This window comes from Tetrao urogallus (genome assembly GCF_951394365.1).
Source record: "Tetrao urogallus genome assembly, chromosome: Z".
NCBI lineage: Eukaryota > Metazoa > Chordata > Aves > Galliformes > Phasianidae > Tetrao > Tetrao urogallus.
Genome location: NC_136816.1, coordinates 25527303 through 25552951, shown reverse-complemented (window position 1 = coordinate 25552951; position 25649 = coordinate 25527303). Strand labels below are relative to the sequence as shown.

Sequence of the window (25649 nt, the reverse complement as noted above, 5' to 3'; positions counted from 1 at the left end):
GTTCTAGATCTCTGGAGAATGTAGTCTGACTTCCCGCCCTGATAAATGTCTCCCAGATACCAGTGCCATAACTTTATATTATGAGTGCTCTTATTTAGCTTGTGGTGGGTCTTGAAAAGGAACTGAAGCTCTACACCCAAGTTGTTTGGTTTTGCTTTGAACAAACCTCTTCAGTTTCCTCTGAATTAATCAGAGTGCTGCGTGCTTCATTTGCTGCTGTACTTCACTATTTGGACAACTGGGCAGGAAGTACCACAGTACTTTTCCTCTTTTCTGTCTCCCCTGCCATTGCTGCCAGTAGTGGTGAAAAACAAATAAAGAACAACAACGATAAAAAACGAAACATCTGCCTTAGTTGTTGCAAATGGCCTTAACAAAAACAAAGAGGCGCCTTGAGCACTTGCAGTTCTATTGCCTGAATAATAACTGAACTGCACTGGTTTTATAGAGAGCACATTTCACTGTCGTTTTTGTTCCATGTATGGGGGGGAAAATGAGGTATTTTTACCTGGTGTGGGAAAAGTAGAAAATGTTAGCTAGGGAAATCTGTTTGTTGACGTATTCAAAGAGATGTATGTACAACTATTCTTCCTTTTCTTTTTTTTTTTTTTCTTTTTCTTTTTTTTTGATTTAGTGGGGCTACATCCATTGTCTACAGATGCAGGCAGAAAGGGACCCAGAAACATTACGCCATCAAAAAGTTGAAGAAGACAGTAAGTGTTTTTTGTTTTGTTTTTGTTTTTGTTTTTACAGTTTTTTGTTGTTGTTGTTGCCATTTAGTTGTTTGTTTTTCATTTTTTCCTTTGGGATATGTTTGGGGTTTCCTGTTCTTCTTTCTTTTAGATGTGGTTTCTTAGTGGGAGGGAATGGATTAGACTAAGGACCTCACTAACCTTTTTATTTTCTCTAACTGGAATTCTTCTGTTCCTAGTTTTAGAGGTAATAGTATTCTGTTGTGAATCTCTTGTCCCTATAGCTTGCTTCTGTCTTCATCTGGTGTTGTCTGTATGGACCTGGATTTGGGGAAAGCATTTTAGACAAAGATTTCTTCCACTATGTAAAAGAAATGGGTTCTATGTCATTCAAATTTTCTTTGATTACATATTGCTTTAGTATATTGACTTGCTCAAAATATAAATATCATCATATAATTTATTTTTTTCAAAAACAGATTAAAACACGGATTCACATTCAACTAAGATTAAAATATTTCATGGAGGCTTTTCTCCCCTACAAAATTACCGGAGGACCAGCTGAAACATCACTTATTTTTAGAACTCTATATATATCACTTTTACCAGGGCCATTGTTATGTGTTACAAAATAGATGGTGGAAAGCATGAAGAGAGACTAAAGAGGAAGGCTTAGTAATGGACTGAGAAACTTCAATCAGCACAAAAGAAATCATAGAATCACAGAATGGCCTGGGTTGAAAAGGGCTGTAATCCTGTAGTTTCAACCCCCCTGCTACGTGCAGGGTTGCCAACCACCAGCCTAGCCTGCCCAGAGCCACATCCAGCCTGGTCTTGAATGCCTCCAGGGATGGGGCATCCACAGCATCGTGGGCAAATGAGAGATAAGGAAGAGCAGTTCGTATTTCTAAGAAGGAAAGATAAATTTGAGGGGAAGAAAACAAACTGTGAGATATGGGTATGATTTCTATTTGTGAGTGGTTTTGATTCAATTTATTCTAGTTTTAAAACATTCATTAGTCCAGTAGTGTTTGTGTGCAGCAACATAATGAGAGGTGGGTGGGCATAAACATGTCTAAATGCTGAATTAACTGGTGGTCTCTGTGCAACATATAACAAGCAGGTTCTACATGAGTAAAAGGTTGGTATTAATTTGTCATCTCTGAAAGTAAGCCAAAGTTTAAGCTGTCATAAAAATTTAGTTTTGTTTGCTGCATTTGAATTAGCACCTGGTGCATTGCAGAAACAGTCATTGCATTGCTGGAGCCTTCTCTGTTAATCAAAATGCAGAGAACTGTATTTGTAAATTTTAATCAGTTTTCTATGCCTATGATTCCTGTGACAGTTTAAGAATATACTTTCTTACAATTCATGTTCTGCAGTGCATTTTGAAGAAAGATATGACTCTACATAGTTTATTTGCCCCTTTTTTGGTGTTTTAGAGATAAATTCACATTCATGATGATCACGTTACTACTAGATCCATGCAGTATTTGGTTCTGATTTTTTGCTGACTTTGATTGTAACAAAGATTTTAAAATGATAATAGTTAGGGAAAGATGGCAAGCAAGAGGAACATAAGCATATGGTTATGTATTTCAGAACAGCAATAGCTTAGCTTAATGCAGCTTTCACTGTATCAGTGGTGTGTTTAAGCAACTCATTTAGCTAAGCTGTTCTGGTGTAGTCACATACTTTGGGATGCTTTATTGTGCCATTAGAACAAGTGATATTGCTGTTTGACTGGCTTAATTGTATAATTGAGAGCATTAAAGGAGATACAGTAACAATATGTTGTGGTTTGTGTCTGTGTGCCATGAGCTCCTCTGGTTGCTGTCCAAATTGGACACATAATTATTACCACAGAGACAGGACTAACTGTGTGGTAGTATTTCCACAGCAGGAGGCCTGATATTTGCTCAGAGCCTATCTCAGTAAAAATAACTGTGTGGGCCAAGTTATACACTAAAATGTTGATTGGCTTAAGTTTTCAGTTGGCTTTTTTAAACAATTATAAAAAACAAACAAACAAACAAACCTTAACTAGCAAAACAGATGGCAGTTCAGTAGCTGAGAAATGAAGGGAGAGAGAGGAAGAGCCTGTGACTGCTTTTGATACACAGTCGCCTTTCTTTAATTTTCTTTCTTAAATATATTTAAGGGAGCTCTGAAGAGCACAGGGGATTAGAATACAGAGGAATATATTGAAAGAGCAAATTCTCAACTATGTCCAATCAAACTGCCTGATTTTAAACACTGCAAAGCACAGAACAAGAGTAACCTGGTGAGAAAGAGTGTCCAAGAGAACAGAATGCAATCAGGAAGCAAGTGATCCAGCTTGCACTGGAGGAGGTAACAGTGGTGTGTTGCTTGCTACAAGCTTCTCAGAAATTAATGCTTTTTTTCTCATGGGAGAGGCTCAGATAAGAAACAAATGATGCTTTTGGATTAAAGTTGTGTGCTGGGAACAGATTGCAAAAAACATAAAACACCTGACCATGTTATTTTCATTGAAGTAATTAATTTTTCATTTTGCTTTTCATTTCATTTAAAAGCAAATATAACTTTGGACAGGACATATCAGCCAATTCTCAGAATACAGATTTGTGGAAAGATGAGAGTTCTTAGAATCTTCTGAAATTAGTATTTTTTTAGTATATTAGGGATAGCTGGATGAACCTATGAACTGAGGCCAGCATGAAAGCCATGTCATTGTTTGAGCAGGTAAATACCATCCAAGGAATAAGGTCCACCTCAGCCTTAAATTTCCTGCAGAGTCTGGACAAATTGCTTAAAAAATATTGGAGAGTATCACCACTGGAGAAAATAAATGACCACTCCTCTGTGCCTTCCAAGTTGAGACACTGAGGGCTTGCTTATTTTTTAAAGGTGCCAAGTTCTAATTGAAGAGCTACCTGAGAGCTATCACTGCAGTAAAGCCACATGCTCGGAAAAAGGCAGAGTAGGATTCTGAGGTAGGTCATCTGGATTTTGGTGCTCTTCTGCTGCCAGTTCAATCTGTGCTCCTGGCCAAGTTATGTGCTCTTTTTGTTCCTGCTTCGTCAGCCATAGCAAGGAGGTAGTGTTTATTGATTTATCTTCACAGTAGTGCTTTGTAAGATAGCCTAGTCAATATTGCTAGGTTTTAGTTGATACGTATTTTCTCATAAGAGCAGTTAAGTATTATGAAGCGTTGGAGCCTCTGTGCCTCAATACTGAGACATCCAAGTGCAAAGACTGCTTTGGAGAATTTCATTTTGTTTAGTATGTGAGTGTCCTCTCACAGGGTTTGTGATATTTAAATAATATTTCTTAGGTACTTAAGATCATTTTTATGAAGCAACATTATTCTTAATACTTTGGGTCAGAAAAAAAGCAACAGTTTTTAGGCTACACATTCTGGCAATAGTTGTACTGGGATTAATTCTAATATATTTACTTTAATTAATTAATAGTTTTAGATTATTTTAGATAATCTAATTAATCTAATATTAATTCTAATAAATCAGACTATTTGAGAGTAATTAATACTCAGTCTGTGGAGCAGAGAGAAGTATGAATAAATGGGAAGGTAACAGCTTTCCCACCTGGATAAATGAGGTTGGATAGCAAGGGCTAAATTTAAATGTACTGTGATATATGTATATATAACAAGCTCCATACATTCCCATTTGTACAAAGAATATAAAGATTGGTGCTTTTTTATTCTGAGTTGCAGTGAATTGGTGATAATAAGTTTCGTTGAAACTTTCCAATTGGATGAGAAGGCAAGTGCTATAGATGTGTGTTCTGGAGAAAGAGTGTAGGGACTGTGTGTCATACTTGGGAAATGTCAAATTTAGTAAGTAGGATTTCCAGTGACTTTTGGAGAAGATGTGTTTGTGCTATAAAACAGAAATTTTCATCTGCTTCCATGAGGCCTTGCAGGATTTTTAGCTTGAATGCCTGCTGCTTCTGTATTTCTCTGCTGCTGTAGAATCTCTGATGAGACCATATACACTGGTCCTTGGATGCAATAACCATCAGTACTTTTGCTGGATTGGCGTCTAGGAAGAGCAGAGGAATAGCTGAGTAAGCTAGTCCACAGGAAAAGTGAGAGACAGTTTCTGAGTTACTTTTTACTTTCCTTCAGAGAAGGAAAAAGATATCACTCTAGAATTGAAAGAACCTGTCCTACATGCGTAAAGTTATTTAACTTGCCATCTGCATTACAATGTATTGTACTATATCTCATTGCAGCGCAGATGACATGTAAAAAATCATTTAACGTAGAGTAATATTTTTTTGCGTGTCACCGTTTAGATTGTATTGCTGTGTTCTTCCTGAGTAAGTCATCCCTCAGGGTAAGATTTTAAGGAGAGAGTATGTGTGCTGTATCTCTTCCTTTTTGCATTTAATTTGCACACAATTGGCTAACATTATAACATTCTTCTTCTTTTTAGAAATACAGAGATCGATCAGTTAAAAAAGGAAAACATAAAGCTCAGCTCATTTTACAGTTTGAGGAAGCTCAACCTGCTGCACACTTTGCATTGTTAAATTAGTATCGAAGAAGCTAAATAATATCCCTTAGATGATTCAGAAAAAAATTCAATGAAAAAGAGACAATTGACAGAATCTTTTGTGAATTTATCTAAGCTGCATATTTTTTTCCACCAACCCATCCAAGCGCATCTTTTTTCCTTTTCACCTGCAGTGATTTGTTTTCTCCATGGCTTCAAACAGTTCTAGAGCAATGTTTGTACATAAGTGTAGAGAGGTAAGATGGGGAATAGAAGTTAAGTGTGCTAATACATGAGGATATATTTAATACTTGAAGGAAAGGCATAATCCTGAAAAGTAATGAGTTGATGGACAGATGTAAATACTGGTTTACCTTCAGATTGTAGCCCTTCTTTCTAGAAACCCATCATTATTTACAGCCAGTAAGAGAAGCTGGGGAGGTGTACCTCAGAGAAATGAGGGCTTTGGCATAGATAGATGATCCCTGGGGATCTCTGAAAGTTTTCCCTACTTGCATTGTAGGTGTATGCAGGTGTATGCAGTGGTGGAATCACCATATGTGTGGCAGTTACTTATTTTGGAGGAGATGGACTCAGTTTTCTTGTGCTATGTTGTTGAGCAAAGAATTAAGTAAAATCTGCTTTCATGTATGGAAAGGCCAAAGGTGAGAAACCATAATGCTGCCTTCAGTGCAAGTAGTTCAGTTGTTGAAGTAGGACAGGAACAATTTAAGACTTCAAACTGCATATCCTGGGTTTATTACCAGGATTATATTATTTGTGGGTAATAAAACATTTTCCCATAATTGTAAAATAATAATAACAATAATACTCCCTCTCTCCCTTTCTTTTTAAGTAGCCATCAAATACTACCATTTGTTTCTAATAATTATTCAATTCAACTCTGGTTATGTTGAATGAGACAATGTTTGAAACTTCAGCTGTTCATCTATTACGTAGTATTGTTGAAAACTTCTGGAAGCATTTCCATAATTAATAAGAATTTACATAAATGATATTTAAAATTATTAATTTAGTAATATTATAGTCACTTTGATTTATGGTCTTTAAGTATATTTTAGAATTGCAAAGATCCAACTTCTGTGGATTTCTAAGCAATAGTCTTAGGGATATCAACTTGCAGAAATTTAGATTTTGTTGTAGGGGTACATAAAATTTATATTAGTTTGAACTGTTTGCAATAAATAGAACACAAAGCTATGAGAAGAAATAGCACGATAATTAGTTGTAGATTACTGAATATATGTATTACAAATATATTAGAATTTGAAAGAAAGTTAAAAGAAGACACAATCAGAAGTACTCTGTGGCATGGCTTTCAAGTATTTGTTGGAAAGGTCCTAATTTCTGCAGATCAGAATCCCAATTCCTGCAAATGAGAAGTTAAATTATATTCAACAGAAATTTAGGAAAATGATACATGTTACCATTACAGTTTATTTTAGATATTCTTGTTGGGTCATTATTGTTCTCTAGCTGCATCACAGTAATAAGAATAGTTCTTTCATGTTTTGTGGATGGAACTAACATAAGGCACTGAGGCTAGCAGCTGGATGTGGAATGAATCTGTGACCAGGCAAGTAGCACAACAGTGATAAAGCAGCAATAATGACCTGCAGCATACATTTCTTCACAGATAAAATCTGTGGGGATAAGGTACATATGTACAAGGCTTTAGGTAACTGCTTGTCTGTTACTTGCCTTACAGTAGCTAACAGAATGAAAAGCTCTAAAGAGAGAGGCTAAAGTGTTACGTTTCAGTTTTACTAAAACTGGTTGGTGAAAGGAGCACTCTGTTGAGATTGGCATTCAAAGCCTTTTAGATCTCTTGGTCAGTTCTTTCAAGGCTGGAATGTAGATTTAGGGGATGGTGATGTCAGTGCTCTTTTGTATTGCAGCTCCTTAGTGAACCATACATACAGGAGTGGGAGTTAGTTTTGTGTCCTTCACTATATGAGAGGTCTAACTCAATGTCAGAAGAATGCCTTTATCATCTATAAGCTTTTCTACTGGTATTCTATCTTTCTTGTTAAAATTTTGCTTGGAGGCAGAAACAACACTTAAGGTTCATTGACTCAGTACAAAAGAAGGCACAACTTTACAAGTGACTGAAAAATGTTCCTTGTTCTTCCCAGTTCTTGATTTTATTTCTTGATGTTATGTTGTTAATGCAGAAATGTCCTTAGTGTTTATGGATGCCATATTTGTCTTGCAGCTGGTGTTATAAGACAGGTCTTCTCTCTCTTTATATGGAATGTGTTCGAAGAGAAACTGCTGAATGTTGCACACAGTCTTTTCTTTCCAGAGCTTATGAGAGCATATGCAGGCTATAGTAATTGTAATGAGGACTTTAAATAACTTTGGTAGAATGTCACAGGTTCTAGTTCAAGCTCACGTGGTATATACAGCAGACTACTTTCAGCATCTCCTCCACTTAGTCCTAAATTGTATAAAGCATCAGGGAACTAAGAATTAAATATGGAAGGCAACGTGTGGCTCTTTTGCACAGAATTCGCAGGTTGGGATGTAGTCTAAACTGATCTTCTGTCTGATCTTTTGGACAGAGCAGTCACTCTATGCTCTCAGCCTGCGTGGTTGCTTCTCTTTTTTCCTGCATGGCTAGTAGATGCTGGTAGAGGAGGTATTAATGTAGCTGGGACATCCTCTATAGGGATAGGAGAGACTTAGAGACAGAAACATTCCTGCACATTCTAATACTCATTGATAGTGAACACTAACAAGAATCTCAGCTCACAGTTTCTGATCTATGAATGGAGCTCTTTAAGTTAGCTATAGGGCCACACTTTCACATGTCTATCTACTTGCCTAATCATCTGCTGTATCTACTTGCTCCTTGGGGTCCTCTCACAGTTGTATCAAACATTTTCCATTCTCCCTACAAAGTTTCTGTGTGGGATTTTTTTTTTCTTCTATGAGGATCTGCTGGCTTTCTATGTTACCCAGGTTAAAAAGAGTATAATCTGTGAATTATAAGCAGTTCTGGGGACATGGACTCTTATTTTGTTGTTGTAGTTGCAAAGTTACATATTCTATCTACTAGCAAACACTGAAGTGACTTTGTGACTTCAGGACCCCTCATTGTTGGTGTCCGGGGCTGATCTACCAGAAGACCTTTTCAATATCAGGAGATGCTAAAGTCCAGGTGCAGGTCTAAAGATTCTGGGTAATTTTTCAGAGATTACATGCAAGTCAATATTTATTCCTGTCTGATGTTTGATAAAGAAAATATTCTCATTTGATCAGCAGACTCCCAGCCAGGCATTACAAAATTGAGTGGTTGAGTATGCATTTCATCACATGGAATAATCTGGTATCTGTGTTGGGTATTACAACAGTAATGCTAGCCCTTGTGTGTCAAACCTTCATTGAGTAGCAGTGAAAGCTGAGATGGACCTGTGAGTGTGAGTTAATGCAGAGAATTATGTGAACATTAGCTTTATATTTCTGTGCAATTTATTGAATTGCTGTAGGCATCAAACTTTGCCAATAATGTAAGTAAGAACAGTATATTTATTCTCAATTTTTCTCATGCAGCTGAAGTCTTGTAAAAAAATAGCTTTGAGATAAAATGATATAGTAGATGATAGGAAATGTTCTATCATCTAACAGCTTTCAGCTTCTAAAGGACTATGATTGACAACACCAATCTGTACAGTTGACGTTTTGGAGGGAAGAGAAGCCATCCAGAGGGACCTGGACACGATAGAGAAGTGGGTCCACATAAAGCTGATGAGGTTCCAGAAGGCCAAATGCAAGGTATTGCACTTGGGAAAGGACGATCCTAGGTATTAATATAGACTGGGTGAAGAATCCCTTCAGAGAGGCCTTGTGGAGAAGGACTTGGGGTCCTGGTGGACAAGAAGCTGGACATGAGCCAGCAGAGTGCGCCTGCGGCCCAGAAGGCCAGCTGTGTTCTGGGCTGCATTAAAAAAGGGGTGGCCAGCAGGGAGAGGGAGGTGATTGTCCCCCTCTACTCAGCTCTTGTGAGGCCCCATCTGCAGCACTGCATCCAGGCCTGGGGCCCCAATTAAGGAAGGAGGTAGAGCTCTTGGAGCGGGTCCACTAAGATGATCAGAGGGCTGGAGCACCTCTCCTATGAGGAAAGGTTGAGGGAGCTGGGACTGTTTCGTGTGGAGAAGAGAATGTTCTGGTGAGACCTCATTGTGGCCTTCCACTACTTGAAGGGAGCTTATAACAGAAGGGGGAATGACAGTTTACATGAGTTGATAGTGATAGGACAAAGGAAAATGGTTTTAAACTGAGGCAGGGGAGATTTAGGTTAGATATTAGGAGGAAGTTTTCCACTCGGAATGGGTGGTGAGAAGCTGGAACACAGAGGAGGCTGTGGATGCCCTATCCCTAGAGGCATTCAAGGCCAGGCTGGATGTGGCTCTGGGCAGCCTGGTCTGGTGGTTGGCGACCCTGCACATCGCAGGGGGTTGAAACTGTGTGTGTCATTGTGGTCCTTTTCAACCCAGGCCATTCTGTTATTCTATGATTCTATGATGACGTGGTGATAACAGTGTATTTATTTGGAAATGTGGTGATAGCATGAAGTCTTACTAAATGCCAGATGCCTAATACTGATTACATCATTTAGATTGAAACCTAGCTTAATAAATTTTAACTGTGTTTGTAGCTGTAAAAGTGAAATTGGAAGAATGGGCAAGGAAATGGCAAGTACAATTTTCTAAATAACCCTTTAGATGTGACTATTTTGAACTCAGGAAAAAAATGCACTTAGCTTAGATGTACGTGTTGTTCTATTTTATAAGTGTCTTCCTCTGTGCAGCTTTGGGAGCAACAGTAATGGCAGTGACGCTATAAATAGTGAATAACTGAAACAAGCAGTTCATGAATGCTCGGTAGTCAGAAATTCGTTTTTGTAAGTGGTTCAACATTTATCAAACATATTTACATAAAAAAATCTGTGTATAAATTAATCACAAAAGGAAATAACAACAACGTTATTCAGATAGTTAGACTATAACATATAGTAAGACTGTTCTAATGAATATATAACTTACTCTGAACCTATGCAGAAAACACATTATTTTAAATCACCTGTGTTGTGTAAGCTATAAGAGCTATTAGAACCTTGTGATTCATCCTTATGTGGCACCATCAAGTTAAGCAGGAAGATACATTGACCAGGATCTGTGTGGTTTTGAAGAATATGGTTTGCCTCTGGCCATCTTTACCCTTAAAATATTATGTTGTAATATGGAGGATCTATTAATCAGATAAATCAGCACGTAACTTATTGTTTGTAATCTGTACAGTCCCACAAACTATCTCTTTCCATCTGATAGCTTGTCTGTAAATGAGTTCTGCTCTTTGATATACAGAAGTGTTGCTCCATTGATGGTAAAGATTTACATTTAACATTAACAGTATTATCGTACGAAAAAACAACATTTTTTCTTCTTTCTTGAAAGCCTTGTGCCATTTGCTTGTACAAACCCATATGACCTGCATTTGCAACCAGCATGTTTGCATACAAGCAGACCTTTAAGCATCTAATAAAACATCCTGAAAAGACAAATCCAGGCACATAACTTGCAGTAGTTCCATGCAGGTGTGTACAGTCTGAAGAATGTACATCCATTGAAGCATTGTAGATACAAATTGGAAGTGTGGACTTGTGTCTAAAGGCAGAAAATACTTGATTTAATAAGGAATAGTCTGTTTCCCTTGCATTAATAATATGAGTGGACTTACAGAGGTTCAAAAACTTTGTCAGCAACCTATGAAGTAAGAACTCCCTGCTGACTTTATAGAAGATACTGCAGCACTGTGCAATTACTTCTGTGCTTTATTGCATTGTTTGATGTGTTCTTCAGGGGCCCTGTGTTCAGCTTCAGTAGGGATAGAGCCAGAATAGTCTGCTAAGCTTAAAATACAGAAAATATTATTTTCAATCAATTTTTTTTTTATTAAGTGTAATATTAGTCCAAGTACAAACGTTTCTCCCTTTCAAAGAGAGAGCTGCTAAGAAGCTGCTGAGAAGGTCAATCAATGACCCGGCAAGAACAGCCCCTAAAACATAAGACAAATTCTTTATTTCAAGAACTCTTATTTTCATTCAAAAAAAGTTACACAAAGAATCAAATCACTTAAAATAGGTGTTAAATAACTACTCTAATTAGAACAAAGAAGTATCCTTAGTATCCTTTTGTTCAAAAGGTTCATCTTGTAATTCCCATTATTTGGAACACGGTGAAATTAAAAAATAAAGCCTACAACTGACTAGGAAGTGTGTATTTTAAAGTTTTTCTCCAGAAGAGAAAGAAACATTCATGCATTATGTTTGAAAGTTTTCAAAAGTAACCTAGCAGCCCTTTGCATACTTGTCACAGTTGGAAACACACTTTCAGACAACCAGTGGCTATGCATCTCTGCTGGTGAATAGTTGTATTTGTGTACATTTTTAAACGAAACAAACAAACAAACAAACAAAAAACAATGATGTAGTTAAGAAGAGTAGTTATCAATTAACACCATGAAGTCTGAGTATAGGAATTCTTTTAACTGAGATAGACATATAAATATATTTCTTAGAAACGCATGTAGCAGAGTGTAATGGCAAGCCAATCATGATTTGCAGCATGCTCCTTGTAAGTGCAAGGAAACACCTGCTCAGAGCTTGAGCTGTTGGTTCAGTAAAGCATTCATTTGCCACTGATGAGTTAGAGGTGTTAATATGAGTCAATAAAAGAGATATTAAATAAGAAGCTGTGCAGAGCTGAGGAAAACAGCATCCATGAGGTGGACTGTGCTGTGAAGCTTCTGAAAAGCCATATGCATTTGCTGTTTTGTTACTTGCATGGGCACCCTGCACCCTGGTGACCACAGCTGGCTAGATGTACACCTCCATATCTTCAGGGTCCTAGGGAAGGAGGACAGCAAAGAACAGGCTTGTAGGATGAGGAACATGCTCTGCTTCTTGCTCTCTACTAAGTCTAAGGGGCCTTTACAACTGCTGGCCACCTGTGTTTTCAGGATAAAGTACTTTACTGCAAGGCAGCAACAAAACTAACCTCTTTACAGTGACAGTTCATTTTATCTTCTGTCTGATTTAATTCAGATAGAATCAACACTTTCGTATCTCAGGGATTTGTAGTGTCACTCTACCTCGTGTCATGGAAACATGGAAGGATCTCAGCTTTGATTAAGGATGAGACCTAGGGTAAGACCATTAAGAATCAGACCTAGCTCTATTCAGTCAGTAATGAGGATCCAGTTTTTAAGATCCAGTGCTTTTAGACACATAACTGTAAAAACACATAAATGCCTAGTTCTAGAAAAGTGGGGGGAAAGAATGGAGAGAAAATACTAGCAAATCCGGGAATATTTTTAATGTCAATGTTCAATGTAAAGTAAGGGTTTGAAGGGATAATTTCACTGACCCACACTGGCAGATATTGTCCTAACTCTCTGGATCTTTGCTTTGAGTGAAATAATACTGTTACTGTAACTGTTAATACTGTTAGCCCTCTGGGGGTCTGTTTCTCAATAAACTGGACTTAAGAGTTCAGTTTTGAGTGCATGCGACATGCTACCATTTTTCTGGGAATCTCAGGTGTCACAGCAAAGCCACAACACAGACTATAGAGAAGACAAGCATTTCAGTGTAGTGCCCAGGGCTCTTGGACTGCATCTTTCTCCCAAATTCAGGTTGGTAAATCTTTGCTGCTGTCAGTCAAAAAACAGTCTCTTCTTACTGAAATGTTGTGGCTATGTATGCTGCTGTTTTTACTCTGAAACTATTCATATAATTTACACATGCGTCCTTCTGTTGTAAAATATATTCCTTTAGGCATTTTCTAGGATGCTTCTAAATGTTTAGCACTCCTAAGCATTTATATGTGACCTATTTACCATTCCAACTCAGTATCTCAAATTTTGGGGTACCTTTTTCTCAAACTACTATATGAAGAAGCTTAAAGAAAAAAATGTTTGTCAGATTGGGATCTGGATTGTAGAGGACTTCCCTACCTGAAACTGAGACTCAAGTCGCTTCACTTAATTTACTGCTGCCAACAACTTCAGAAGGAGCCTTTGTCATTTGTCAGTACTGCCTACTTAGTGCCAAAGGAAACATCCTTCTGATTTGGACAGGCTCTTACACGCCTCCTGCCAGGCATTCATGGTGAGCAAACATTTTCAGAACTGGAGAAAATAAACTGCAGATTGTTCAGCTTGTATGGGCTCTTTTTGAGTGGATGAATTGCTCATTCTAAGCAGCAGCTGTGCCTGTGGTCATGCATGTTAACTTTTCTGATTTGATCAGGGGTGTGAAGTCCATGAAAAGATCCCAGGTGTGTGTTACTGCCAGAATCACCGGAGCTGCTGTCCGTGTGTCTGAACTCTTCTTTTTTCTTGGCTCAAATCTCACTCTCTGAGGCATTTCTCACCACAAGACTTATCTTGAAGTTCAGTGGTGGGTGTCGCTGTACGGCAATCGACATCACTTTGTGGACAGTTTTACATTTGAAAGCATTTCTTTGAAGATGTTTGCCTTCAAAAGGAAATGACCAGGGGCGTTTACTGGCTGAAGACCTATCCTCTGACCAAGTAACTCCAGCTTGGTATGGGAGACTGAGGCATGATACTGTTGTATCCTGGGAAGACGGAGAAGCAAGCTGGTGCCTCCCTGCTCCCTCTTATATGCTTGCTTGAATTTGCAAGGCCTGGAAGACGGGAACAAAGGAGTTCATGCTGTCATTCCAAAAAGAGCTGACTTGACCGGTTCGGACTTATAAATAAGTTTGTACTGTCAATGTCAGTAGTGATCAACTGAACAACACAACCTCCAACAACCCTTCACTTCTGAAGATAAACATCTGAACTGTGGGAAATGGCAGGAATCCTAGATCATCTCTCTCTTGCTTTCTACAAAGACTTCTTGCTTTTATTTCCTCTCCTTTTTTTATCACCCATCTTCCCTTCCCCATCTCCTTAAGCAACTAGAATTGGTACTAAAATTGGACTAACATTTGACCTGTTGTGTCTTAATCTGGCCATCTGTTACACATATATTAATGAACCTTCTCTCCCTCCTATAATTGGAGCGAGGCAGTATGACTTTGTGCTGTGTGGGTAATCCAGGGGTGAGGAGTCATGCTGACCCACAGGCATCCTGGGCCCAAGAAGGAACTCCTCAGCATATGCAGCCACATTTTATTAGATCCCAGCAAAGATATAAGCACCACTCTTATCTCCCATTAGGTATTAGGGGAATGGAGCGTTTTGTTCCTCTTTAATTTTTGTTTTCTGCTGCTTATCTGATGCTCTTAACGTACTGAATGTTGATTTTTGTGTCTTTTATTTTGCTCCCTATCAGAGCTGCTAAAAGCAGGTAAATGTCAACAACTTTCAATAGATCCTGAGGGCTCTTGCTCTATACTCTTTTACACCACTGCCACACCACTGCAGCATCTGGCATCATTCCTGACTTGCACGTGTTCAGGGAGAATCAAATGCTGCCTGCCCTGTACTTCAGAGCATCACTAATAGCTGGTTTTGGTGTTGCTGAGAAGAATAAAATACTGAGAAGCACTCCCCATTTTTCAGATGTTAAAAAAAGAGATCTTTTTGTAAGCAAGTGACTTCGTCATTAAGAATTTGAAGGTAATTTTATACTACTTTGAATGATTAAAATAGTATCATATAATTTCCAATATAATGTTAAAAAACAAAACAAAACAAAACCCCAACAACCCTACAACAAAACCTAGAAATGTTTGATGGAATGTCTCCACTAAAAAGAAAGAAAAATTGTCTATTTCATGTTATTTATTTTACCAATTTGGAAAATGCCAGTGACTTAACTTGCTGAGTCTCATAACCCCCAAGATGAAGAGTGGAGTAGAAGAGAAATGTTTGTTTTCATCAGTGTAGAATTTATCTTGTGTTTGTCAGTATGTCTGCAACCATGGTAGTTTCTTCATAAGAGTATTGATTGATTGCCTTAGCAACATTAAAAAGCATGCATGGTTTCTTACAAGCGTTTTTCTTGCTTGCTGAAGTGATCAAGTTCAGGAAGAGTGGCAGTTGTCTTTCCTGAGTGAAATACTGCCCAGGTCTGTCTTTTTTGTGAGAAATGATCAATTTACCCCAAGAGAGCGTAGGTCATGCCTGGATTGTTAAACCTAGCAATTAGAGAAGGGAAGAGCTAATGCTCTTATAGCTTAATCAGAGAGAGTCTGTGCAGAACTAGACTCGTCTGTCAGGTATGTCTGAAGCAAGCTGAAGCCAAACGTTATGCACTGCTGTGGCTCAGGGTTGTTTAACTTTTGTGTTGCTTTTTTGTACTAAACAGCTTGTTACTCTGCTTTGGTGCGCTCATCTTACCTGCAGAAAACTGTAAGTACAACTGGTGACCAGAGTGTGCCAAAAAGTGTGTGACCAGAGTGGCCATCCTAAGTAGTGGTGACAAGAACAGAGACTTAATAAAAATAGAAATGTTAGGAGTTTACTTGGATGTCTTTCCCTATTGTCTACTCCTACATGATTTGTTTTTGATCATTTTGCTAGATGCTGATCTTTTTTACTGTTACGCCATCTGTCTTGTGATGAAGGAAGACTCTTCCACACAGTATACTTGAATTATATATGTCACTTCATTGTTATCTCGCAAGAGACTAGAATTGCTGTTCATACTTAGTTTCCTATGATAAACTTACCTGTGCTTAACAAAATAATCAATTATTTACCTATTTTTCCCCCTGCTTTTAACCAGATAGACAAGAAAATTGTTCGTACGGAAATTGGAGTTCTTCTTCGCCTCTCACATCCCAACATTGTAAGTTCAGTCACATTTCATTCCATGTCTTAAAAAAATAATAATAATAATAATTTTTCTGAGCTCCACATTAACTAGTGTTATCCATTTATGTTGACTTGTAGGAATCTTAGTTAGAACTTTGGTTTCTCCTCATGTCTTCATTAACAATTCATTATTAAATGACCAAGACCATTGAATTATACTTTACATTGTTGTTCTCATGGAATTGAGTGAGAAACTGTGCAAAAGGAGTTCTGTAATTCTGTAAAGGATAAGAGGAATTTGGCTTTGTCCATCTTCAGTGGGAATTCAGCAACTGTAGAGTGACAGAGGGATTTTAAGAACACTAAAGAAAGCAGGTTCTAAAACTGCTGTTTTCCACAGAGATTATGGAAGTGCGAGGACTACAATAAAAAGAAAAGGAATGCAAAAGGGATAAAAATAGTCAATAAATAAATAAATAAATAAAAGGAAAAAAAAATCCAAAGCAAATCAAAACCCAACAAGGTTGGGAGAATGTTTACAGTAATCTGCTTGACTGCAAGGTAAATGAGACACCAACTTTAGCTGGTATCCTCTACATTACTAGCTGTGGTCTGTGTCTTGCTGCTGGCACTGTGATATGCTCTACAAGAAGAAAAACATGAAGAATGAATTCTATGATTCTATTATTTTTGTTGTCTTTTACCAGATAAAACTGAAGGAGATATTTGAGACCCCTACAGATATCAGCCTTGTTCTGGAACTGGTCACAGGTGGAGAACTATTTGACAGGTAAGGTGTCTTTACATACCACATTGTGTATTTCCACCTGGTATGATATGGTCCTGTTTTTAGCTATACACGTAATCTTTGCCTGAGTAATTACTGTAGTTATTTCATCAAAATACAATTTCTTCACGTGAGACTTAATCTGCAGGAACTAGTTTAAAAAATGTGTTTGGAAATGTAAGTATTGGGAAGTTTTTTTTTTTGAAGGATTACATGAGTTGAGAATGGAAGAAGTTGACAGTGAATTATGGAGAGCCTATACGGTACAAGGAGGGTGTTTAGCATGTATGTGGTGTCAGTGTGTGCCCCCAGGTGTGCTGGGGCAGGCAGAAGGCATCTCATAATGAAAAATGGTAGCTCGTAACCAGTTGGCCAGGAGGGCTGTGCTATGTCAGATAATAAGTTTATAAGTGGAGAAACAGGAAAGAAATACTATTTGAAATTTGTAGGATTTATAAAACCAGTCATCATGTTAAAACATTTCTGCAAGATATCTGTTGAGTTCTTGTCTTAGTTTCAACTAAGACAGAATTGTTTTTCTTCAGAATGTCTGGGGCCATTGCAAAAACAGGAGGAGGAGAAAGAGACAGAAACCATATTACTCCTAATGTTTAGTGAGGTACAAGTTTTGTGAAAAGATTATGGCTGTCATCTAGACATGCACTCTGTCACCCCTGCTGAGTCGGTGTAAGCAGTAGCCTGGACTTAGCAGGCAGTGAAGCCAAGCAGGTTCAGATCTCCTTCTTGTGAAAGTGGCATTGACAAAACAACTCGAAAAGGGTCACAGCCTTTCATCCTGTGGCAGTGCCTCATGTCTGAGGAAAGACGCCCTGATGGAAAGACATCCCTTCAAGGAAGACCTCGCATGTAATCCGGGGAAATGAACCACCATGGAGAAAAGTACCAGTGCTTAAGGGAGCTAGATGCAGTAATGATGATATATGGAATTAACTTGAACAATAATACAAACTCCCAAGATCCAGATGACACTGTTATGTGCATGACCTGTGTGGTGGAGAGCGGTACAGAGTGCACCATTTTGTTGTGCCAGCACCCTGACAGGAATAAACTGGAAGGATAAAAAAGACCAACAGTGGATAAAATGACTAGCCTACTTTGACAATGTGAAAATAGTCTCTCTTCCTCCCTGCAGGCCTGTAAAGAAACTGGTTCAGACACTCAAAGAAAAAGAAACTGGTTCAATGGCTCCTACATTTGTTCAAATGAGAATGCTATCGTTTAGAAGTAAATGTTCCTCTTCTTGATAGAGAGGATATAGTGAGTGCCATCCTGTGGTTTTACCTGCATGACCATGGAGAGGAAATGAGGAAATGGGGTGAAAAACCCATCTCCCGCCCTACGGGCATAGGTACATGAGCTGCAAGGGCAAACTACCACAAGAGAGAGTTCTTCCAGGAAAAAGGCAGTTCTGATTTACAGAGGGTAGTTCTTCAGACATGTTAAATGATCCGATCTATGTGGATTTGATGGCCTTGCACATCAGAACCAGAGAAATAAGAGGCTCTAGTGGACATGCTGCACAGTGTACTCCAGTGCTATCAAGTTATAAAGGGGAAAAACCCATCTGTATTTCTTCAGTGCCAGGGGGATCCCAAGAGTTAACTTAACTTTGGTATTGGAGGCCAAAGGAAGTGTAACTGAAATGAATGGCAAATGTACCCCATTTTAACTGGCCAAGAGACTCTCAGGAGATCTCAGGAGAGGGTACTTCAAGGACCCAAAAAGGTATCGATGGGTTTTCAGTATAGCAGTCTTCGAGATGGAGGACATTAAGTTGCTATCTATCTTGCCTGGTCTCTGAGGACCCTTCTGTTTTGGGACTGCTACGAGAAGACGAACAGCAGATGCAGATCTCCAGTACAGTGCTGCACCAATCAGGACTCCCTGATTCCCATTCATCAGTTAATTCATCAACTGGATTTTCCATGAATTACATGGAGTAATCAACAAGACTCTCTCACCCTTCAGTAGTCCTATAGGTCTAATGGTCCAATGCAAAAGTCCAGTGGACTAAGTGGACAGTGAACTATCATGGCCTGAATGAAGTCACACCACTGCTAAGCACTGCTGTGCCAGACATATTAGAAATTCAATATGAACTAGTGTCAGTATGAACTAGTCAAGTGGTATGCCACAATGGTCATAACTAATACTTTTTTCTCAATCCTTCTGGGAGCAGAATGCGGGCAGAGATTGCTTTTACTTGGAGAGGTGTCCATGGCACCTGGAATTGACTGCCCCAGGGGTGGAAACTCAGTCATGCCATTTGCCATGGGCTGATCCAGACTACACTGGAACAGAGGAAGGCTCCTTATCACCTGCAATATGTTAATGTCAGGAATTACAGCAGAAGTTGTTTTTGAGAAAAGGAAGAAAAAAAACAACCTTGAAGCAGGTCCAAAACAACCCAGGATACCTTTGGCCTTCTTGGCCACAAGGACATACTGCTGCCTCATGGCCAACCTGTTGTTCACCAGGAGCTCTTCAGAACTCCTTTCCAGTAGATCAGCCCCTAACCTGTACAAATGCAACCCCAAGTGTAGATCTCCACACTGGCCTTTTTTGAGCCTCATAAGATGTTAAACAAGATTGGACCCGGTACTAAGCTCTGGGGAACACCACTAATTACAGTACTCCATCTGGACTCTGCATATCTGATCACAACCCTTTGCACTCTGCCAGTCATCCAGTTCCCAATCCACCTCACTGTCCACTTGTCTAGCTCAGACTTCCTAAGCTCATCAGTGGGGTTATTCTGGGAAACATGTAAAAAGCCTTGCTGAAGTCAAGGTGGATGGGTCTAGTAAGTGTAAATTAAGTGATATTCTAGTCTCCAGCCCAGTTCTGGCAAATATGGCTTCTTAAAATTGCCCCTCCTCTTTCACCCTATATGTTTGAATCAACTATGCATGCTTGAAGAACATTTTAAACTATGGCACTGTGACAGAGCCTTGGAAGAGTATTCTGATACTGCTTAGTCTTCCAGTCCAGTGTGTCCTACAGCAAGTCTGTGTTTCTCACATTGCCCTGATACTGACAGTAGTCCTCATTGCAGCCAGGAAAGGATCGCAGAATCACAGAATCACAGAATTGTAGGGGAAAGGGACCTCCAGAGATCATCGAGTCCAACCCCCTGCCAAAGCAGGTTCCCTACAGCAGGTCGCACAGGTAGGCATCCAGGCAGGTCTTGAACATCTCCAGAGAAGGAGACTCCACCACCCCCCTGGGCAGCCTGTTCCAGTGCTCCGTCACCTCACTGTAAAGAAGTTCCTTCGCACATTTGTGCAGAACTTCCTATGCTGCAGTTTCTGGCCATTTCCCCTTGTCCTGTCACCATTCACCGCTGAAAAGAGTCCGGCCTCGCCATTCTGCCCCCCACACCTCAGATATTTATAAACCTGGATCAGGTCCCCTCTCAGTCGTCGTTTCTCAAGGCTGAACAGACCCAGTTCACTGAGCCTTTCTTCATAGGAGAGATGCTCCAGGCCCTTCACCATCTTTGTGGCCCTCCGCTGGACTCTTTCCAAGAGATCCCTGTCTTTTTTGTACTGAGGACTGGATCTTACTGAAGGAAACAGAAACCCAGAAATAGCATAACTGTTCAAATGTATGATAGAGTGATCATGCCAAGATTCACCCCTCCTTTCTCCGTCTGCTAGAATGGTCCCTCTTAAAAATATCTTGTTTGCACTCTACTTGTGGATAGAAAATTGCAGGACATGAAGCACAGTGACAGGAGAAGGTTGTTTTTCATCTCTTTCTCACAATTTTCTTCTTACATCAACTTCTTAGGAAGAGTATCTAACAGAGTTTAGACAATGGACAATGAGGAGTTTGTGTTATGGAAAGAAATAATTTGGTTTTACTAGGTTTTTGAATGGCATCATATTATGCATACAAAATAAAGCAATAAACTCTATGTGGTTACTTTTAGAAGGCAGATTTATAATCAGAAAGCTTCTTCCAATATGAAAGAAGAAGACTAAAGGAAGAATTGATGGAATCAACTCTCTGAGTACTTTTAGATAGATGGGACTGAATTTGAGCTCAAATAAATTAAATAAAACATTTTAATATGAGTCAGGGATCTCAGTAGAACAAAGATTAAATTCAGCGACCATCAGGGAACGTAGAATGACTTTACCGTAAAAACTGATGTAGGTTTTCTGTTCAAAATTAGCTTTGACTTACTTATATAAGCAAATTGTTCATCAGGATAATTTTTTAAAACACTTCTACTACTAATAAGTAAACTTTAGATTGTTTCAAGATTTGATTACATATGTAATCACTCTTCTCTCTTTATTATGTTAAACCCTTTAATTATTATTTCTTCAATTTTCATTACAGTTCTTTCCTTTTGGAATAATGATAATTTTTCCTAAGGTTAATTCAGTTATATTTTTCTCTTGCTTCTTTACTTTACCCTCTGTCCCTTCAGCATTCTTTGGTTAAATGTAATGTAATTGCTTTATACTTTCAAGATTGACTTTTTCTTCTATTCCATGCTGCCTTTTATCAGATTCTCAGTCTCTCTGTTGATCTGGTTTTTCTTTTGTCAGTTAACCTCTTAAGTGTGACAGTCTTGCAGTACAGTGAAGTCTGTTATCTGTCTTTTATGAGCTGTCTCTTTTTGAAGTTGATATTTTCCATTCAAATTTTACTGATATTTGTTGATTTTCAGCAGAATCACTTTTCCAAATATTAATTTCAGAAAAAAATATCTATTCTAAATTTAAAAGAATGAAACCAAAGGCTGATCTCATTTTCCTCAGAATATATGAAGGTTGATAACAATAGCTTTCATTAGCTTCTTTCTTTTTTCAGTTTGATATGATTATGACAGTCCTTATGTTCTCCTTGTCTGTACTTTGTCATCTTGACTGCAGGATCTCTTATTTCTTCCTTCATTTTATTAAGTACACCAACCACTGTCTAAAAATATTGTTTATGGATGAAGGTCTCTCAACTCGCTTTCATTTCACATTTAATATTATTTCCTCTGAAATTTCAATTCCAGCTGATACTGTCTTGTATGGAGTGTAAGTTAACAAAATATGATTTTTTTTTTCCTGAAGAACTTGTCTTTTTTTTATAGGTGCTGAAATTATTACCTCTTGTGAACAAAATTTCTTGATGCTTCTTGTTTCTGCATAGGGAAATAGGAATTGCCAAAGACTTCATCTGCCACAAAAACGTGTGTCTTTTGTAAATCTGTGGCAGAGTAGCATCTTTCATTTGTTTCTGATGTCTGGTCTCTTTAATTGGTATTAATTTGTCTTTTGAACATGAATCAGAGCCATGCACTGGACGCTATTTCACATGAACGAGATAGTATTCCCTCCTCAAGGGTAGCAAAATAAAATGAAGAAGAAATCTTTCTGTCTTGACTTACTCAAATGCACCCTATTCAATGAAAAGCAGAATGAAAAACACACAAATTGGCTGTGGTGAAAGTGCTTATTGATGTAATAATAGCTCATTTAAAGTCTCTTGATTCTTGCCGCAGCAGTAATTAAAATAACAGTTTACAGAATAGAGAGGTGTGTGTTATTGCTCATTTGTAGGCTTTCTAATATAATTTACTGTTTCCTTCCCGTTCAAAGTTGCAATAATGCCGTTATACCTGACACTGTCAGAATTACTTTTTAAGTCTGTCAGACTCTAGCAGACTACAATATTCTCTTCAAGACAAGAAAAAAAAGTAATTTTTTGAAATGGTTGTAATATAAAATACAACTTAGAATGTGGTCAGTGCATGCACTTAGAATTAGATGAAACACCTAAAACATCAGAGGATATTCAGTTACAGCTTTAGGGATGAATAAACAATTCACACTAGGGTGATGGTGCAATTATAATACTGGTTGGCTTCATGCCACTCTGTAAATGTGAACTGATACAACATTAGAGCACGCCTGGCTCTTAACTTCACTGTGGAAGCCTCTTCAGCTAAGATATTTTCATTTAAAATATCCTCTTGTCTTTTGTTGTTCTTACTCAAGATAACTTTGCTGGAATTGTTGACATAAATTTTCCTTCTGTCTCACTGACACACTTGGAAAAGGGGACAGTCCTTATGGAGGTAGGGCAGACTGGTGTCTGCAAAGCTCTTGAGTTTGTTAAGTAGTGTCATCATAGACTCCTTGTAGTTTCAGCATCACTGGCAAATATGTTCTCTTTCTGCCATGGCCTCATTGCTGAAATATAGACACAACCTGCATGCTAGGGAAATGAGGAGAGATGCCACTTAATTTAAATATGAACATTCCCCCAATTACTACCAAATCTAGCATTTAAGTTCATTTGAAATGCAGAGGTTTTGACAGTTCCGTGCAGGTGACCAGATTATGTATATTTGACTGCGGCCTCTGTACCTGAAGCTGTATATGTACAGAAAGTCTCTGACAGACCAAGAGCTCACTGTGTTTCCTGTACCTTGATTCAAAACCTTTCCTGAAATTATAAAACAAGATATGAGAGCTTTGCACATTTTGTTTTTTGTTGCTTCTTTTATTTACATTATGACTGAAGTACAAAGGGAAGCCAAAACATTTTAAGAAGTAAAGTTATCTGGAGTACTTATGGCACCAAAGTATTTGTCCTAAACTACAAGTAAATTGATCTTACGATCAAAACCTGACAAGCAAATCTTTCTCAGAAAACGTGATTTTCTGGTCAGTGTTGAAGCATAACTGGAGTAAGGAATGTATGATACATCCAGGCACTGTTAGAGGTGCCTAAGTTGTTGACGGGCTGGAGGCAGTGAACCTAGAGTAATCTGGAACTGTGTAACAACAAGTATTCTTAAGCACTGTGACAGAGATATAAGCACAGTATATGTTAAGTATGCCACATGCAGTTTCAAAATTTGATGGCCTTTTGCTTCAGACTTTTGGGGAAGTAAGCAACATGCCAGAGTGAGCTCTAACACAGTGTGCTTAAAATGTCAGGACAGCCACAGCTGTCTGGCTTTGGCAGGGAGGGCTGTGACAAGCAGGTAGTTCACACGAGCTCGTCACATTTAGCCATTAAAAACTATTAATATGCTGACTGAAATGGAGTCTCTGATAGATAAATCTGTCCTTCTGAAAATTATGGGTGCTGAACTGCTCCTACTAACTTCACTGCAGATGGCTGTATTATGGCTATATTTGAAGATGTGGCAATTTATTTAGTCTTATCAAAGCTTTTAATGTATAGTTCTTTATTTAGCTCAGAGGATTTTTAGTTCTGTGTATGCTGTGGAAATGGTGATGAGGAAGTTGGGAAAACAAACACTAGTACCTGTTATAATAAATATGGAATCTTCCCCCAAATTCTCCTGTATGCCACACTTTTTCATGAACTACCTCTCATTATCATAATGAGGAAGGAAAACAGCTTCTCTAAATAACTTGAGTGCTGTATTTAATTTCAAATTCAGGAAATGTCTTCCTTGGTTGACCCAGAGTCAGATTGAAAGCCATTTCTGTATTTCTCCTTATCCTTCTTCATATTAGGTGCAGACAGTTTTGGTCATTAGTAACAATAAAAGCTGTTCTGAAAGGAATTATGAAAATGGTCATAAAATAAGGAAGAATCAGCAAATTGAATCTGAGCTATGGTATTTGTATACTATTTTTCAATTGTATACTATTCTTCAATGCTTTATTAAGAAAAATACATCCATGGTTAAAGAGGAAGCTTTACTTTTTAACTAAACAAATGACATCAAAACAATAAGGAATCAAAACCTTCTCAGTAGAGGCATGGGCCATTTTATGAACCACTCACTGGAAAGGTGTTCTTTGTAGAAAACTTTTTTGCTATTGAATAGAGTGATATCATTTTCTTTCCCTGTTTCTGACTAATTTTCAGGCTTACTTTACTTTGTAGAAGTACATTAATTTTATTTTTAAATTATCTTTATGTAAGAATTAAGTGAATATGTACAGAGAAAATCTCCATGGCAACCAGAGAATTTTAGATAAATGAACATTCATTATATAAAATCAAATATTGAAAAAATCAGCACACAGTGCTATTCAAATAGATCTTATATTTGTATAAGCAAGTATCTCAGTAGTACTGCATGTGATGTAATGGGATGCAGACCACCAGTAACATGGTACAGGAGTGTGACATAAAAGCCAGCCAGAAAAAGAATGAAAATAGCCCTAACAAGAGTGATACCTTTTTCTGATATTGTGATATTTATAAAGAATGATCAAAAAAGCAAATATAAGCTTAGCATCAACATATAAAGAGAAATAATGTTGGAAGCTGGTAAAGAAATGCAAGGTAGAAGTGATTATTTTTTTTTTTCTTCCGGACAGCTAAATGTATTTACAGGCATTTGAAAGCTAAATTATGTATTTCTTAATACTGTTTTAGAAGCAGCTCCATAGCTTGGAGAAATGGTATTTCTAATAACAATATCAGGCATTGGCTAGAATTTGCAAATATTATAATAACTGTTAAGATTGATTTACATAAAAATTACCTGCACTTATCGTTCTGAGGTGAAGGAAGCAAGACTTTCTGTGCTGAGATTTCAGTCTGAGCTGGAGGTTGGGAGGTTTGGCCTGTGTAGGAAGGAAGTGGGGAGTTAAAGCTAAGAATAGGAGAATGTGTCAGTATAGAGAGTGGAGGAGGAAAAGATCAGTTTGCTAAAGTAGGTAAGATTTACTTGGTCTCAAAGGGTCACTAAAACAGCTTCTGTTCAAAATTGTGGAAATAGACTTTGCAATGGATTTCTCTTCCTAAGAAAAATAATCAGGAAAAGACTTTCAGTTTTGGGGTCCGGCATGTGGTGCAGAAACCAATCCTTGTGCAGTTTGGTTCCTCCTC

The 25649-nt window shown here is 38.1% G+C and overlaps 1 protein-coding gene across 1 annotated transcript in view; it reads left to right on the top strand.

The window, feature by feature from the left end:
- CAMK4 (calcium/calmodulin dependent protein kinase IV) overlaps positions 1-25649 on the top strand; it is a gene marked incomplete at both ends in the record, with an annotated part of 151545 nt that overhangs the window by 66536 nt on the left and 59360 nt on the right. The window contains 3 exons of the mRNA XM_079548940.1: positions 635-713; positions 15981-16043; positions 16717-16799. Of these exons, the coding sequence (XP_079405066.1) occupies positions 635-713; positions 15981-16043; positions 16717-16799 (225 nt within the window). The remainder of the gene's footprint in view (positions 1-634; positions 714-15980; positions 16044-16716; positions 16800-25649) is intronic.